At 36.4% G+C, this 19,061-nt stretch overlaps 1 protein-coding gene across 2 annotated transcripts in view; it reads left to right on the forward strand.

Moving 5' to 3' along the window:
• Positions 1-18,843, forward strand: part of PGR (progesterone receptor) — a 37,247-nt gene extending 18,404 nt beyond the window's left edge. For both annotated transcript variants that reach the window (XM_074160607.1, XM_074160598.1), the window contains 5 exons: positions 5,682-5,984; positions 7,335-7,479; positions 10,835-10,965; positions 16,179-16,336; positions 18,688-18,843. In XM_074160607.1, coding sequence (XP_074016708.1) covers positions 5,682-5,984; positions 7,335-7,479; positions 10,835-10,965; positions 16,179-16,336; positions 18,688-18,843 — 893 coding nt within the window. The remainder of the gene's footprint in view (positions 1-5,681; positions 5,985-7,334; positions 7,480-10,834; positions 10,966-16,178; positions 16,337-18,687) is intronic.
• Positions 18,844-19,061: the final 218 nt, after the last annotated feature.

Raw genomic sequence — 19,061 nt, forward strand, 5'->3', positions numbered from 1 at the left:
TCTCGACCTGCTGGTCACACTCTTCCTGATGCACCCCAGGATGCCATTGACCTTCTTGGCCACAAGGGCACATTGTCAGCTCATGGTCATCCTATTGTCCACCAGGACTCCTGGGTCTTTCTCCTCAGAGGTGTTCTCCAGCAAGTCAGCCCCCAACCTGTACTGGTGCATGGGATTATTTCTCCCCAGGTGCAGCACCCTACACTTGCCTTTATTGAAGTACATCAGGTTCCTCTCTGCCCAGCTCTCCAGCCTGTCCAGGTCTCGCTGTACGGCAGCACAGCCTTCCAGTGTGTCAACTGCTCCTCCCAGTTTTGTATCATCAGCAAATTTGCTGAGGATCCATTCTATCCCTTCATCCAGGTCATTGATGAATATATTGAAGAGGACTGGACCCAGTAGTGACTCCTGGGGGACTCCACTTGTTACAGACCTCCAACTAGATTCTGTGCCCCTAATAACCACCCTCTGAGCTCTGTCTTTCAGCCAGTTTTCAATCCACCTCACTGTCCATTCCTCTAATCCACACTTCCTAAGCTTTGAAACCAAAACTTGAGGATAAAGGTGCTCTGACTCTTAATTCTTTACCATCATGTATGAAGACCATGAAAACTTCCTCTTTCTCTTTGGATCACCTTTTTTCTCAGCTAGTACTAAGCAAGTTTGTATTTAAAGCTAGGTTGTTCTACCCAGCCAGTCTGTTGTGTTGTTTAGCCCTTTTCTAAAAATACCTAATCAAAGCTGTCTTCCATTTTTTGAGGAGACTGCTCCTCTAGTTCTCAGACGGGCATGGAATCTCATCAGATCTCTGCCCTGATATTCCCACCTACCCCATCTTCTGGAAAGTATTGATCTGGCAGCAAATAGGAAGAAGAAACCATTAAGGCAACAGGAAAAAGGACATATCAAATGAAGTCAGGACTGTGGCATATGTACTTTTTTCTTAGCTGCATCAGGTTGAGTGTAGTATTTCAGGTGCTCTTTGTGATATCGACAGTTCTGGGGAGATTAGGAAGATCATTATTCCATGCAGATTGAAATGGAGCGCTTAATACTGAAAGGAGAAGGAAGGACAAATGTAGGCCAAAAAAAAGAGGAAAACTAGAGTGAGATTATATCATTTGTAAATGAGGATTTAATATTCAAAACAACAAAAAGACTCAAGATAGATTGTTTAACCATATTGCTCTTTTACTGTTACTGTCATCTTTCTCGCTTTTGCTTTTCTGACATTTCTTATTGTTCCTTTATTGAATCACAGGGGCAATATTTCCTACCCATGACTTGCTGTGCTGATAACACACTATGATTCATGTATGGGATACTACGGAGCTTGAATAATTTTCCCCAGGATATAAGTGTCCATAAGCAAATTTCCAATCCAACAAATTACATACTTAGATGCATCCTTGAATATTTTAAATGAATCAGAATCATCAATATTTTAAATCATTTTCTGTGTTTACAGCCTATTATATCTTAAGATTTTTTGTGCATTTTCTGGTTTCTGCAATTCAGAGTTTACATAGATATACTTTTGTTCTTTTATTCCTGCTGCTTAGTTTCTTAATGCTAGCCTTCTGTCACTAAACACAGACCTCCAATATTGCTTAATCAAGATTTTACAGGATGCTAACTATAAGATTCCAAAGATTCTTATTACAGGAGTTAAATTAAACTTACTCCTGGGAGAAGTACACATATCTTCAACTGAATGTTATTGAGTGGCAACCATGTAGATAAAGAATAATATTGTATTACATTGACAAGAGTTCCATTTTCCAACCGTAATTTCAAAGCAATTAAATGAACCTGGATTGTTTTAAAATAAATTGTAGTCAGTTGTAAGTAAATTATAGGGTAGCAACGAATAGCTTTAGTAACTGGTTTCACTATATGGATTGTTTCTTTTTTCTTAATACATGCAAAGAAAGTATAAATGAAAACATATTTCATAATAACTTAATTATCATTCTTTGTAGGAGTGTTAGTTGTCTGTGGGTTTTATCATCTCATAACTGGAGACGTTAATCTATCCCCTTTCTAATCCTCTAACTAATAGGATAGCAGGTAGCTGTGTCAGGTCCTGGAATAAACAAATACCCAGATTTTTTATTTCCTATCGGCGAACCTGATTTTCCCAGACTGACTATCACAGATTCCTTGTTCTGCTGTATTGCTAAATTATCGTTTTCTTCATTGTTTCAGTCAGCTCACAGTCCACACTATAATGATTACATGCAGACAAATTTGAATTAATTTTCCAGGTAATATTTTCTGAGGTAGCATCAAAGGGTTTATTAAAATCAAGATGTATTACTTCTGCTTTGCTGCTTTGTTCCTTTATTTTGTATACACCCTCCTAAGGTGTACACAGCTTGTTCTACACAAAACATAAGAGCATAGTGACCTTAAAGTCAGAGCCACAGTGTTCTGTCAAGAATAATAAATCATTGACATTTTTCTCCTGATTACAGGATATGGAGAAGGATAGTGAGATGTTAGACTTTTACTCGAAACCCAGCCATTTTAATATGAAATGTCTACTGTCAGTAAAGTCTGATTGGCAGTATGGTTTTGTATACCTAGTTAAAAGAATATTAAAATACAGGATTGTGTACGAAGGAGAAAATCATAATATATTTGATGATGACATTAAGCAGATTTTATTTTTTAAATTTCTTTATATTTTCTAGGTACATGTAGTACACAAACACTATAAACACGCTATTTCTCTAATTGAAGTTAAGGGAAGTGTCTGTACTAAGAAACTGCTTGAGTGGTTGGCTATCTTAAAACAAATTAATGAAAATGTCACAAAGAAAAGGTGTGCTATCTAATATGCACAGACAGGTTTTAATATTAAGATGAGTAGTTGCCACAGCAGATTAATTTCATTACACATTATAGGACTAAGTGGAGACATTTGTTTATCTTACAGCAGGAAATTATGTGGATTTTTTTTTTTAAGCAGCAATTGAAAATCTAAGCTATTGACCCATCTCTGTTGTTTTCCATATGTCCTTAAGAGTTTGCATCAATTTGACATGGTCTCCTTGTGGAAGATGGGAAAGTTTACTGTGAGTTATTAGTAGTCACCTCTGCAGTAGATAGGTAAAGTAGTGGAGCTGCTTTACTGGTGGCTGTTAAGCAACATAATTAGAAATAAATGCATAAGCAATTCTGCAAGCCAATGTGACATTAATTCTGATACATTTAATCACTTGGAAACGTGGGTACTTATTAACTACTAACATTTCCATGTGATAAGCACTCTGTTTGGTTTCTTTCTTTACTTGTTCTCTGAACTGTAAAAGTATCTGAAGCCATTATTTCAGAAAATACCTGAAATCATTATTTATGAACTATCGAATGCATTGTTCCTTCTGTTTTCCTTCATGCCTAAACAATAGTTAGTGGGAAATTCCCAGCATGTTTAAGGACTATGTATAGCTTTGTTATGATAGAGATTGGCTCTAGGTCTCTAGTTGTAATATATTGTCTATTCTTTAGGGTTGTTTTTTTTGGTTCACTTGTAACATGAGGTGTAAGTTTGTGTTTCGTTCTTTACTAAGGAGTCACTAATTAGAAATATTTGTATTCTTACCACAAGTGATAAAATGAACATAAGATTGGTGGGGCACTTGATACTGCAGTAATTAAACTCACAGTTAGGTTAGCGGGAGTATGACCCCTGACTTCATTGGATGATGAGTGTTACTGAAGAGCCCATCACTCATATTTATACTTTCAATAAAGTGTGTTTCTTGAAATTTCATTTAGTATACTCCCTTTGGATATTAAATACTTCTTAAGTTTCAATTAAGTTTTGCACTTTTGTGTACAACTTACTTTTTTGTATGTAAAATTCATAAACATGCATATTTATGATGGGATAACACAAACCTTTTTTTTTTTAAAGCAGATATTTAGATACTATATCTAAAAATATTTAGAAATAACACCAGAAATACTTCCATGTTCACTTGAAGTTATACTACCCATGTAGTATACCGTGTAGCAGGGACACCTCCCACTAGACCAGGTTGCTCAAAGACCTATCCAGCCTGGTCTTGAACACCCCCAGGAATGGGGCATCCACAACTTCTCTGGACAACCTGTTCCAGTGTCTCACCACCCTCACAATAAAGAATTTCTTCCTAATATCAAATCTAAATCTCCCCTCTTTCAGTTTAAAAACATTAACTCTCGTTCTATCACTACACTCCCTCATAAAGAGTCGCTCCCAATCTTTCCTGTAGGTCCCCTTCAGGTAATGGAAGGCTGCTAGGAGGTGTCCTTGGAGTCTTCTTTTCTCCAGGCTGAACAACCCCAACTCTCTCAGCCTGTCTTCATAGAAGAGGTGCTCCAGCCCTCTGATCATCTTTGTGGCCCTCCTCAGGACTCACCCCAACAGGTCCATGTCCTTCTTACATTGGGGACTCCAGAGCAGGACACAGTACTCCAGGTGGGGTCCCACCAGAGTAGAGTAGAGGGACAGAATCTCCTCCCTCAACCTTCTGGCCGTGCTGCCTTTGATGCAGCCCAGGATGTGGTTGGCTTTCTGGGCTGCAAGTGCACATTTTCGGCTCATGTTGGGCTTCTTATTAACTAATACCCCCAAGTCCTTCTCCTCCCGGCTGCTCTTATGACACCCTTTTTTCACTAAACAAAATTTTTTGGGCAGAACTAAGGAATTTAATGATCCAGAAGGGTTTTCATCACCTTTGAGGGCCTATTTATAGTGCATGTGTTCCATACAGCCACCTTTACATGGATTTGCCTTTTTATCAAAATGTTCAATATGGTTAAGATGTTACTAAGTGTTATTGCCTTTCAACCTTTGAAGATTTGATTTTCTGTGTCTATATAGTTCACCTCTAGACTGGTTCCAAGAAAGAAATTTGAAGAGTTGCTACTTAGAGCTCTGTATGTTTGCCATACCAGTTGCAGTATCTGTGCTTATTTTGGGAAGGCAGTTGAACTATTCATGATTTTTTTTTTTTAGTTACTGTTCTTCAAAGCACTGCAGTATGGAAATCAGAATTCCAAATACTGACAAAGAGAAATTATTCTCTATAAGGTGAAGAGTTTTTTAAGTGTAGACCTGTGGTTTTACAGTATTTGTTGGTTTTTCGCTTACCTCTTGAGTTCTCTTTCTGGTAAACAGGAGGAAAATATTACATTACAAATTGTCAAAATAGAATTTAGCCATGAGACTGAAATGTATGGAATTGGAGGAAAGGAATTTCTCTGTGTAGTAATTAATTACTAGCATTTTTGTTTCTAAACATTAGGGAGAAAAAAGAAAAAGTATCCTTAATTAACATTGAATAGAAACTGGATTGTAGAGCCAGCTGGCTCAGCTGTCGGCATATGATAGAACAGTGGGAACTGAACCAGAAAACACTTTATGAGGTTACTGTAACCTAGAATTCAGGGCAATAATTTTAATGGGTGAGTGCCATTCATTTCTTAGTGAAGGGAGGAGGATGTGGAGGGAGAAACTCTTTAAGAATTTTCCATAGTTTTTTAATTATATAAATAGTCAAAAATAGAAAACATATTCAGAAAACAGTTCTACTTTCCTTGTATAGATTAGAAGTGAAATCCAGCACTACTGGAAAATATTAATGTTTCTAGTTAGTTCTTTTTAGCAGAACAACAATTTTCTTTTTCAGGTCGAAAATTTAAAAAGTTTAACAAAATTAAGGTTGTGAGAACATTAGATGTCGCACTCCAGCAGCCAGCAACCCTTCAAGATGAAAACCAATCTCTAACCCAAAGGCTGTCCTTTTCTCCAAATCAAGAAATACAGTTTGTTCCCCCAATGATAAGTGTTCTACGAGGCATTGAGCCAGAAGTCGTCTATGCTGGTTATGACAATACAAAACCCGAAACACCAAGTTCCTTGCTGACGAGTCTAAATCATCTTTGTGAAAGGCAACTTCTTTGTGTCGTCAAGTGGTCTAAATTGCTACCAGGTAATAGCACTTCTCATATATAGTGAATTCTAGTCAAGCAAATATGTGATAGGATGAGCAGTCAAAAGAGAGTATTACTGTCTGCCTGTTAATTAATTCTTAACAAATTCTAAAATTATTAACCTTCTACTTCATCAGGTAATATATGCACCAATCAATATTAATAGGACACTTTTAAATGAATGCATCTAAATATTTTGACTCACTCCAAAAAACAACAGAAGCCCGGAGGGTTCCTGTATGTGATCATTGTAGCAGCCTGTCCACCCTAACCCCTCCTACTCTATTATTCATTCTTTTGGTTTGAAAAAATGTTTATACTTCTGCATATTCTTTATTCTTATGCTTATTAAAATGAATTTTTGAGATCAACAGAAAAAAAATAGTACCGGTTAGAACTAAACAGCTCAAAATAGTCTAGTAATGAGAAGGAACTGAATTTATGAAGAGAAAAAAAATTCATTGTATGTATGTACATGCACTGTATGGTCATAAGGGCCTGATCTGGGATGTATAAAAATCAATATATTGACCAGAAAACCTGGAAATATGGTTTCCTGTGAGCTCAGTTTGACACTTCAGTACTGCAGGAAAGGGTAGTCCCTAGCATTGCTCTTCCCCATTGCAGCTTCTGCTTGTCAGACCGCTTGGTTGAACTGATTCATCTCATTAAATGAGAAGAAAACAAACCTTTTTTTTAACCCTCTGTAGCTTTCTCATGGCTTCACGAGCTGAACCGGTTCATTGACAGGTGGCATGAATGCCAGAGCTTGCTTGAAGGAGGAGATAACAGGACCACGTAATGAGGACCACTGCTTTCAGTGGCAGGAGGCTGTTAGATTGACTCAGTTACTTCACCGCAATCTTTGAAGTTATCAAAGAGCAAAAGTTATCAAAGGCAAACCCACAACTGAATACTCTTCTCATTTGTTAAATGCAAGAAAGATACTCATATATGGATGTTTATTGTGTTACAACTGTATCTCTTGTTAAGGACACTGAAGTCCAAGCTATCTATATGAAATAAGAGCTGGTTATAGTCATCATGTTACAAACGGTCATATTTTTTCCAGAGAAAAATGAGATGCACTCCAATTTCCTGAAATAGTCACTTCTGACTGCTAATGTTAATTTTGGTTTGATCATTTCAAAATATTGGATTAGAACAAAAAGACGAGATTAACTCAAAGTGACATAGCCAGTTATTATACAAATTTAACAAACTTCTGAGAGCTACAACCCCAAAAGCACTTGTCTTTCTAGGTGTTCTAGTTGTAATCTCAGAACACCTATTCAACTCTTGTCTAAATGAGAATTATAAAGTATTTTAACTTTTCATTTCATTTCCAGGATTTCGGAATTTGCATATTGACGATCAGATCACCCTCATCCAGTATTCCTGGATGAGCCTCATGGTTTTTGCAATGGGATGGAGATCATACAAGCATGTCAGTGGTCAGATGCTGTATTTTGCACCAGATCTGATTCTAAATGAGTAAGTAAACTCTGCTGTTGCATAATGTGAATGACATTTTGAAGTGATTTGTGTCAATGAGAATGTGACTTCATTGAGGCGAGATTTCATTCATTACTTGTTCTGTTTCAAAATTAACAGCATAGTTCTCTCATCATATTAAAGTTTGGTAACTTTGGGAAGATTTTATGGGAATGCCAGACATTCTGTTGACATGGCCAAAAAAAGAAATTCAAATAATATTTTAATTATCTAATAATAATAAAAAAAGAATGAAGAAGCTGTCAGAAGGTATACCTGAACTCATCTGAATAAGACATGAGTTAATGTTTAATACATGAAGCTAAGCAGGATTTTTTTTGGTCATTTTTGTTGGGTTTTTTTTTTGCAAATAGTTTGTATATAGTCTGAAATACTCAGTTTTGGCACTTGCTGATAAAACTCTGCTCTTCTAAAATACAATGTTGTTAGAAAACTGTAATAATATAACAAGAAGAAATTTTAATATCAAGGATAAAATATGTGATACTGCTCTTTTCTGGTTGGAGTGGGGGATTGTTGATTTAAATATTCCTTCATTCTGCTGATGAATTCAGATAATCTTCATTTCAGTCTTTGTCAGCTTTTCAGCTCTGCAGATTAATATTATCGAAGATGTAAGTTTACATACTTTGGTTATAATACATGGGAATTTCCCAGGAACATTAAAACATAATTTAATCTCCCTATCTACTTTTCCTTAATACATTTTTTCTTAGGTTTTCTTTTTTCAAAATCCTGAAAGAACTGCTGTGAGGCGAGATGAAAGTTAAACAGGTTTTCTTGTAAGACGTGTCTGTTTAAGGATTAAGAGGTGGATTTGCAGAAGATCTAGGCACCTGAATTTAAAATCTATAGACATGCACGTTCTTGCCAGTGAAGCTCTTTATAGAAAATCTGTGGAGCTGGCCCTGTAGCTCCTGACCTTACTCTCCCAGATGACTGTAAATCACTGTGAGGTTACAGAGTAATGAATTCTTTCCTCTCCCATGTGTATTAATTATACTTTAAAAATTAAAATACTTTGAAAGGATGAGACTGAGAAAATTTCTGGCTGTATTCTGTCCTAGCATAGTCTGTGATATATCTCATGACTACATTCAGAAGAAACACAGAGATGGCTTTAGGCAGTAACATCATGTCATGGGTATTACCTTATATGTGGATCACTGCTGCCACCTTGTGAAGAAGGCTTTCTTCAAGAATAGGGTTGAGATTTATGAACTGAGATTATAACCCCTTGGAGACAGTTTCTTGTTGCAGCTCAAGACCATATACATTGAGAAAGAGGTGGACTGACAACATACCCTTCTCTTGGTTGTAGAACATCTACAACAACATCTACAATCTTGGTTGTAGAACACTCCTCAGGGTCATACTACAAACATTATAAACAAAGAGTTAGACATTAGATGTAACTGGCACATTAAATCGCAGCTGCAACTATTTATTGGGAAATAAGTTAGCTTTTAGATCAGTAAAATGTAAGCAACTTCCTTGTCTACAATCGTGTCTAAGATTATGCTTTCATAATCACTTTAAGCAAAGGTAGGTGCTGAACACAGCCAAAAAAGCCAGCTCCACCTGCCTCCCTGCCCTGGTCATGCATCCCCATGATTTCAGTTAATCTGTATCAAACGCTATCAGACTGCACTGTCAAACAAATAAGGAAATTATATGCTTGAGAAATCCCCCAGAAGAAGTCATTAATTAGCACATCAATTAGCAGATAGAGGTGATTCTCATCTGACTCACCATGTGTACATGCAGGCTCTGATGCCAGAATAGTAGGAGTGCACACCTAGAGGTGGAAAGAGATAATGGAAATTCCTTCTACAGGGGCAAAACACAGTTGACTTGTTTCAAAATGACCATGAAACCACAATCCAAAGATTGTTTCACAGCCAATCTGTCATTTAGTGAACTGAGTTGTAGTGCTCCTTGGGAATGACTTGTTTGGTAGCGTCAATCTCAGACCAATAAAGCCAGAAGTCTTAATTTGACAACTATTTCATGAATTAGTATTAAAACCCTACAACGATTTACAGTTACTTAAACTTTGCAGTGTCTGAAAACATGTCTAAGAACAGCATTTAGCATATCCTGGAAGCTGCTGTCACCCTTCATAGTTACCACTTAGGAATAGGAAGGGAGATTTAAAGTAGCTATAGAAGTAACCATCCTTTCAGATCTAACAGATTAAATTTCTATGTTTAAGTCACTTAAGAGCTGGTGCGAGATATCAGATGTTGAACAAAGCAGAAATAATTTTCTTTTAAGGTAACAGTAGCACTTTAAATGACAGAAGAAAAAAAACCTCAGTGCATTGGGAGAAGTCCTTTGTTCACAGAAAATATCTTCTGTTTTCATTGCTGACAGTGCTATCTGCAGTCAGGTTGGAACTCAGATCTGGACTTTGTAAGGGACATGGGCAAAATTTAATCTTCTTGTTGTACCTAATTCATCTGGATTGGGATGTAGCTTTGTAAAATTAGCCCATGTTACTGGCTCTTCAGGTTGATGTACAATGAATGCAGTTTAATTTACAAACGTTGAAATTATATTGTTGCAGTAATTTCAGTTGAGAACAATAAAATATACAATAAAATATACTCAGTATACCAAAATCTCAAACAGAAAAGTAAGATTAAAGTGCTGCAAAAAACTGAGCAGTTTTATATATTTCCTTGTGTGATTTGTCCTACTTACTTCTGCAGGAGTTTAGATAAGGCTGTATTTGCTTCTAAGTTTTCTTAAATACTTTTTGTATGTATTTACATTTAACATTTTAAACTGTTTCTTTAATGGCATAAAATGCTACAAAGTTATATCATTGCTGTTAGAAGTAGGATGTTAAACTTGCAACAAAGTATTTTGATGCAGGCATTTTGCAAAACCTAAGAAAAGTTTTCCATAAACTTCCAGGTTTATCTTCAATTTTATGCTTTCAAATCTTTTCAGAGAATTTAAAAATCCATCAACCTCTAAATGAAAATGAAAGTATTTCTCATTAATTGTTAGGGTGTTTTTAATTAAGAAAAACTCTTATTTTTGTGGTTATTATTTAGCTTTGATAGTCTCTAAGGTGTGGTGTTTTTTTCTGGGCAGCAGTAACAGATTGCACATCCAAAATAACAGTACATTCATTATGATTAAAAAACTAGTGTAGGTACAAAAAAAGTCGGAAAATTGTTTATGTGCATAACCTGTTTCTATAATTTCTGCAATGTGATAATTAAACTGCTAACAAGGAAGTTCCTTCAAGCAATTAGCACCAGAGCCATTCCTTTTCTTTATTTTCACGTTCTTTATTTTTTTTACCTTTTCTGGGTGTAAGACAGAGGATGAAAGAATCATCGTTCTATTCCCTGTGTCTGTCCATGTGGCAGCTCCCACAGGAATTTGTCAGACTTCAAGTCAGCCAAGAAGAGTTCCTGTGTATGAAAGCACTGTTACTTCTCAACACAAGTAGGTTCTTTTATTTCTTTGTAACATATCACTAGTAAAAGAGTTTTGAATCTTGTTGTTTTGTTTGACAATTGCTAAGCTATCTGGCTTAACAAATGGAAACTTCTTTAGGAGGAATGATAGTATTCCAAGACCTAAAAATATTTTTTCTACTGTTTATAAGGAACAAACAATTTGTGATTCATTGTTGGTTTTATTCTGTATAAAGGAACTAGGGAAATGTTGGATCCCTTTTGATATATAGCTATACTGTATTACACATTTTCAAATCAAGTGTGACGTATTTCTGCCTGGCAGCTCTTCATCTTAAATGACTCTACACAAATAAAAAAAAAACACCTTAAAAGCATTAGAAATATATTTTAAAAATATTTAATAATTTGTCTGTACTAAGGGCTTTATCTTGGCCAAGAACTTATAGTGTACTTACTCGAAAGAATTAGGGAGGTGGGCATGGCAGACAATATTAACATTTATTCAACATTTTATAGTTATAAGTAGGTCAAGTTTAGCACAGATAAAAAATGGAAATGTTTTTCTTTGGTTTGTTTCTATAGAAAAAAAAAATCTGTGGTCACTTTTAGTCGTACCCATCTTTTAAAGAATCCAGCATACAGCTGCATTCCACTTGAAATGGGATGTGGTAGTTGATGAAGTTACCTTCCAAAACCTTTTCTAAAATACTAAAATGTACATCTACTGAGGCTGTAATTGTTAGTTATGAATCCACAAATAGAAAGTTTTAAAATGGTATACGTGGTATTAGAAATGAGAGTAAGCACCTCTGAGAAATATAATTGGAAGAATGTTGAAGTTTTGTTCTCTACACACTTATGGAGTCGGAGGAGAGACGTGTAAATCCAGCATAACCTGCCTGTTGGTTGTACAAAGTTTTAGTAAAAGATAAGGAACTAAAATTTATTCCCTCTTAAGCTGTATTTGGCTGGTATTTGCATAAGCTCATGCTTGAAAAGAACTTGGTCTCAGCAGAGCATAAGCAGTAAAGATTAATTTTAGCTCATATGAACATAAAAATTACTAAAATAATAGCTAAATACCATACACTCCACTAAAGTAATAAAAATATTATGGACAAAAATCCCTCTCTGCTATAACTCTAGTTGCTTTGCTGGAATTTGAATGTATTCCTATTTCAAATCTTTTCCACCTTGTTTTCATCAAGAAATGAAGTCCCTTGTCTATCTGAACCTTAGAGGGAAATTTTAAATTTCAGTGAAATTTAGATACATTTGTGATATTCCCACTCTCCATTTCTATCCCACAAAGTTCAAATCAAATTCAAAAAAACATTGCAATGGTCCAATCCCTCTCATTTACAAGTGCATCAGTTTAATAGTACCCATCAAGCTACCATTCTTTATCAAGTGTAGTGCCCTCAGACACTCATTTTAAAGATGATATGTTTATATATATACAAGAAACAAGTTTTTTTTTAAAAAAAGTATTTCTACCTGTGCTGATGAGTTTTGCTTTTTGTTCTCTCCTGCACTTCTTGTCTTATAGGAAAAAACAATTTGTCAGATCCTTTTTGGAAAAGGAACACACCTAACCGTTGTCACTGAGACATTTAGTAAACATTTGGTACTGTATAAACATAATTCCACAAAACTGTTTTCAAAAACCCATATAACCTCATTGTTGCTGTAAAGTGTTTTTTAAGATTACTTTTATTTTAGTCATGGTATTCATCTTAATCCTCTTCCAATGTGAAAGTATGGCCATTTCAATCTTTCATATACTAACAGTAAATCAAGTCTGAACTTTTAGTCTCTCATTCTGTCTTCTGTTTGATTTATGATGATGAACTCATAAGATGAACTGATAAGATGAACTTTTATACTTTTTATATAATTTTGAAGAAACAGTAATTTATATTAAACATAACTCAATGTCAGTCTTGATACATTTCTAATTCTGAATGGAAAACACAGCGTAAGTTTTAACATTACTTTTGGTTTTACAGTTTTTCCATTGAGTTTGCTATGGCTTAGACATTTTATTTATATTGTACTTGTGACAGTTTTAAAGCTGTCTTGAAAGCAGAATTAGTCTTTGCAAAAAGTGGACCGACGTTTTTATTTTCTGCAATTGTTTCCATTTTACAGGTCCTTATTTACTTTAAGGAATATGCGCTATCGTAGTAGTGCCCCAAAAGTTCTAAATAGGGCTCTGTCTTGCAGAGGCCACATACATCTGGGAAGTAATAGCATGAATAGTTCAGCAAGACTATGATTTAAGGAAGTAGAGCTATGCCAAAAAAGAGAGAAATAAGCATATAGCAAGTTCAGTTCTAGCTCTAACACTTTCCAGCATTTTGATTTAAAGGAATTGCAAAATCTCGTTGCATAAGATCTTGGCTGGGTTCTTGCCACTGAATAAAAGCATCCGCATTCTTTACATATGTTCAGGGGGAAGGAGCATTTGAGTTACCTGTGTTTGAATTGCATTTGTGCATGTAAAACGTTGTAATTCTTCACTCAAAATAAATCGCCTTGTGGAACTTTTTTTGTGATTAGATGGGAATGCGACTGCTTTTGCAGAATTCTGGGGAACAGGCCAGGCATTGCTGGAAGAGAGCTTTTAACTTAATTCACAAGGGAAATGTAAGGACTTAGCTGCTGTTTTAGAGATACAAGTCAAAGGAAGTGTCCTAACCCTAAATTCCATGAGAATGTCACTTTATATGAAAAAGTCACTTTTATATGTCACTTTTATATGAAAAAGATTTCATAGGTGTCTGTAATTCTCCTGTTATGCATCCAGGCTTTGAAAATGAAGCTGTTCTTTTTTCATGACATAGCTTTTCCGCACTGTGAGTATTCTGCCTGTATTACTCCTAAGCACATTGCATTCTCCACAAAACAGAACACTCCCCTTCCGTACAGACCCTCGATGCAGATGTGACGGGCACACTTTCAGGTACCTCCTTTGTCTGTCTGGACTTGAGAGACTTTACTGAGTCAAACCACAGGTCCACCTCATCCAGCATTTCATCTCCATCAGCTGCCAAAAAAAATCTAACATGGCTAAAACCTGGATTATTATTAGATATGGAGTAATAAACATATTTTCTGTGGAAGCAGTCACAATTTTTATTCTCTCTAAAAAAAAAAATAATAATAATTCTGATTTAGTTAGGAGTCAGACCCTGACTTCCATGGCTATCTCAGTGCTTAGACACCTGTCTTTAAAGCAAACTTGCTATTTTCTGTATGTGCGTCTCCCTCCTTCCCGCAGACATTCACTTTTCTAAGGAGACACAGAGCAAGAGATGTCCTTGGCAAAGTGGATCATTTCCTCTCTTGGGCGGTTTCCCACAAAATAGGAGACTTCTGCTTAAATCAAGTAGAGTAGCAATTTGAATTTCTGCTTTGTTATCTCTCTCTGGACACTTAATTTTAATCTGTTTGCCTGAAGTGTCTCCTTCCCAATAACCTTCTTCTGAGGAGCCAGATGTGACTTAGGCAAGTGACTCATTGGAGGGGTTGGACTAGATGATCTGCAGAGGTCCCTTCCAACCCCGTATCATTCTGTGATTCTGTGATTCTGTGACTTCAGAACAGAGCTTATAATTTCCAAATGGATCCGGTGCTTCTCTCAGTGCAGTGCTTGCTACCTAATTCTCCTTCAGGCAATGGGTTTAGCTACAAGCCTGGGCAGCCATCTGCTTTTTAGGTGGCTTCTATTTTAAGAATTCCATTCTTAGGTGTCTAACAATACAGTACATTGTACAGAGAGTCAGCACACACCTATATTTCTGTTTTCATTCTAGAAAGTGACAAATTGCCTGGAAGTTACGTGTTACAGTGTTAAATAAGCCAATGTCATTATGAACCAAGCTTCCATTTTTTTTAAAGAGATGCAAATGAGATCTGTTGTGGCCTGATACTAGTCGTGGTCTGATACCAGATTGAAGATGTACTAGATACCTAGATAACTAGCATGTGATTTATTTAACTGTGTGAACTAGTCCCCATGACATTCTTTTAGAGTCCATAGAGAACAATAAGCATCTCTACAGCATAATTCATCTCTTTCTAAAGCTACTTCTGGAAGAGCAAACATGCCTTGTGCCCAAGACTGCTTGATTTTTCCCACTGAAACTACAGCAAGCTGTGGTAACTAGCCCAGATGGAGGTGCCTATACTGTAAACTGTCTAAAGTTTGGTGAGGTGAATCCTCATGCTTGCTGTCAGAATATGAAATGTTAAATGTGACATTACAGTGTGAAATATCATTGGCAAGAGAGAAAGGGAAGGGGAAGAAATTTAACAGCTCTTTCAAAAACAGTATGTTTGAAAGAAGACCATGCTTTAATGTATGACTATTATAGTAAAGGAAGTATTTAGATTTGATTGCCAGTTGGAAATAGTTTTTCAAGCTTCATTACTTCAAGTTTTTCATTTCTTCAAGTTTTTAATTTCTTAGTTGCCTTTGACAACATAAATTGTAAGACTTGAGTATTACACTGCCATATCAAGGAAAGTAGAGTCTAGAGCTTATGCCTGTTTTCTTACAATACTACCAACACTTATCATCAGTAATCAAACATGGTCCTGTCACCAGCAGTCACTAACAGGTTCATTTCTCAATGTTCTCTTTGAGTCTTCATTTTTATCCTCATGGCTGACCATTAAGAAAAGAGGGAGTTCAACCGTTTGCTGCTCCTTGCTACTTTCTCTGAAAGCTGTTCACATTTAAGACTCTGATAGTGCATCTATTCTGTTAAGTGAAAGAGGTACAAACAGGAGGCCCATGCCCTGGATGCTGTGGCGTCTATGCTACTTCGGAGGTGTTCATTCCTTGGCTCCATTTTGAAGCACTCCAACTAGAGTTCTGTAACGTAAATCTGCTGTGACCCTCAGCAGGGTACACATCAGCCAGTCTATAATATCTGTCCTTGAGGACAGGAGTGGTTCTTTTGGCCACCTTCTGTTCAGAAGACAGGTGTAGCTGAGCTTAAGGCTATTTCTAGAAATCAGCAATTAGCACAATAGACTGATTGTTGCTGGTATATCCTTTGAACTAATTTTATCACTGTTTCTGGATTAAATGTTGAATGGGAAGAGATACCTGGCGTATAATAATGAATTGCACTGCACAGCATGAAATTCTATAAATTGTTCCCACACTTTAAATTTCTCTCATTGCCTTCAGAATAAATTGCAATACAAGTGTTACTTCCTTTTTAGTTCCTTTGGAAGGTCTAAGAAGTCAAAGCCAATTTGATGAGATGAGAACGAGTTACATCAGAGAACTGGTGAAGGCAATTGGTTTGCACCAAAAAGGGGTTGTGGCCAATTCACAACGTTTCTATCAACTTACAAAACTGATGGATTCCATGCATGACGTAAGTTTACTTGTTAATATGTTTTTGGTTTTTTGTGTAAGAAGGAACTAGTAATTTTAAGTTTATTTAAGTAATTTTAAGTTTATTTAAGTAATTTTAATTAATTTAAAAAGTAATTTTATGGAAAGAGTCTGGTTAACATTTCTAAACAACAAAAGAAAAAAAAAATTTTTTCCTTTAGTGTGTATATTTGTGTGAATAGCTAGTTATATATTCAGCAACGATATATATTGTATATATATTATATGGTAAACAAGATTTAAGTATTTAAGGAACACACATTTGGATGCTACCGTTTTACTATTTCTGTAACATAACTAGTACAGTTATATTTTTGGTAGGGGGTGACATGTATGTGTGTGCGCGTGTATGTACATGTTCATGAAAATATTTAAATAATGCAAATAATAGGCAATTCAAGTTGCAGAGTCAGGCTATTAAGAATTAGAGAAAGAAATCAAGATTGCTTTTGCAACCTTAATTCAACTACTTCTGTGTGTATATTCTGTGCCATTTTTTTCAGTATCTGTCTATATTTGGGAATTGAATAATCATTGAGAACTCTAGTGGTGATATCATAGAGATTCATAACTGTCTTAAAAGATGCAGCTGAATCCTTTCCACACCTCTGAGAACCCAGCATCTATCCTATTGGCTTAGCATCCATTAAAACTGAGGAATGACGTTTTGTATAAACCTTAGCCCACACGAATATTATTTTGCAATGGCTTGTGTATCTCTGCAAGAGAGGCAAAGAGCAGAGGTACAGGGCCATACCTGATGGCTCTGGCAAGCGCTGGGGAAGTGGCACTAAGGTAGTTTAGGAAGAGCACTTTTGAGCTGAGTGCTGGTTGCGAGGAGCTCGCAGGGAGTTCAGGGAGGGATGGGGTCTTTGCATGTTTGTATTCTGCACTCAGCAAATCTTCATTTTATTTTAATTGTTCATGAATAAATTCACTTTCATATATGAACCTTTCATTGACACTAATTACCCCTTCAGATAGGGGGAAAAAAACCACATTTGTGGATCCCATTTATGGGAGTTTAGAGAGGTAACAGTATTAACAATTATGTGGTTCACCAGCTGGTCTGGAGTCTTTTGAACCATGGCACAAACCTCTCCATCAGCTTCTGCTGTCCACAGAACTCGCACTCACCGTTTAGCTATTACATTGTCTCAAGTACCAGCAAAAGGAGAATGAGACAAGTATGAAAAGCATCCTTACAGGTGAAGGCAGACAGTAGAAAATTCTGAAGGGAGTATATGGAGTTTAAGTATTTAGTGGTCGTCAGGCTGCAGTCGTCACTTGGGGCTGTCAGTGCTAAACCCTTCCCTGGCATTCAGTCAGTCCCCTTTTACTTGCAAAAACAAGTCCTGACCAGGACAACTACTCACAGCAGCCTTCTGCTCAAGGAACCTGTTTGGATCAGTCTTGCTTGGGATAAAAGGTCTTCCTGCCTTACCTGTAATAGTAACTTGCAATCCGAGTGTCACAGAATCCAGAGGAAAACTCTTTTGAGTACTGGGCTGTAGAGTCAATCTCTTGATTTCAAATACATAAAGTAAAATAGCCTTAATGGAAGTGAGTGAGTGAGGCTTGCTCCAAAATACCCAGCAAAGTGATGGTTGGGTAGTGTTTGGTCCGTAGAGTTCAAGTCCCTATTTCAGCTCAGACTGATAAAGCGATGGGACATACAAGGAAAAGATAATCACACAAGATGGTGTTGTTAAAACCTAGAGTAGCAAAAATAATATGATATTTGATAACGTAAAGGTCACAAGTCTCAAAGAAAAACTTCTATAAAATTGGAACTGCTCAGAGAAGGTAGATGAGGTGAAATAGTCAAATATATTGAGCAATTGCTTTCAAGGGACTAGGACCTATGGGTTTAAATGTTTGTGGCATACCCAGATATGATCGTGATCAGAACCATGGAAAAGCTCACAAGGAAATAGTAAGTGCCATCCCTCTGAGCAGTTTTTGAATAGCATATAGTAAAGAAAGCATGGAGACGTGTTGAACGCGAGGATAAAATGAAAGATTGAATACTTGTTCAGTAGTTGCCACTGTTCATGGTGCACGCCATGAGTGAGGATGATAACACTTTATAATATTAGTGAAGCACTGGTTTTATATGACATACCATTTAGCTGTATTTATGACTTTTTGCCATGGGAGGATATTTAAATAGGGAACGACAACTATCCACATTATTGATTCAAAGAATGACAGAGGAAGGTATATAATGATGTCAGCTGATGGATGTATGAGAAAAGTGATTGACAGCATGTTTATCTGGCTGCATTACTGTTAGCCTGATTTATCGTGTTTGTATTTTATTAAATCCAGCTAGTGAAACAGCTCCATCTCTTCTGTCTGAACACATTTCTCCAGTCCCGGGCACTGAGCGTTGAATTCCCCGAGATGATGTCCGAGGTGATTGCTGCCCAGCTACCCAAGATTCTGGCAGGGATGGTGAAACCTCTTCTCTTTCACAAAAAGTGAAATGTTTTTTCTCTTATCATAGAGGTGATTTCTGGGTCATTTTTTTGTTTGTTTATTTTGGTCAAGATTTTGCAATGTCAGGACTTCGGTATATTTCTCATACTTACCCTGCCTACTGCTTTATACTTGTAACATACACAAGCCATTTTAGCTTGATGTACATATTGTGAGTTCCTGATTCCTTACTGCAAAAATCACAACAGTCATAAGAAATGTTT

The sequence above is a fragment of the Numenius arquata genome, chromosome 1 (assembly GCF_964106895.1).
Source record: "Numenius arquata chromosome 1, bNumArq3.hap1.1, whole genome shotgun sequence".
Taxonomy (NCBI): domain Eukaryota; kingdom Metazoa; phylum Chordata; class Aves; order Charadriiformes; family Scolopacidae; genus Numenius; species Numenius arquata.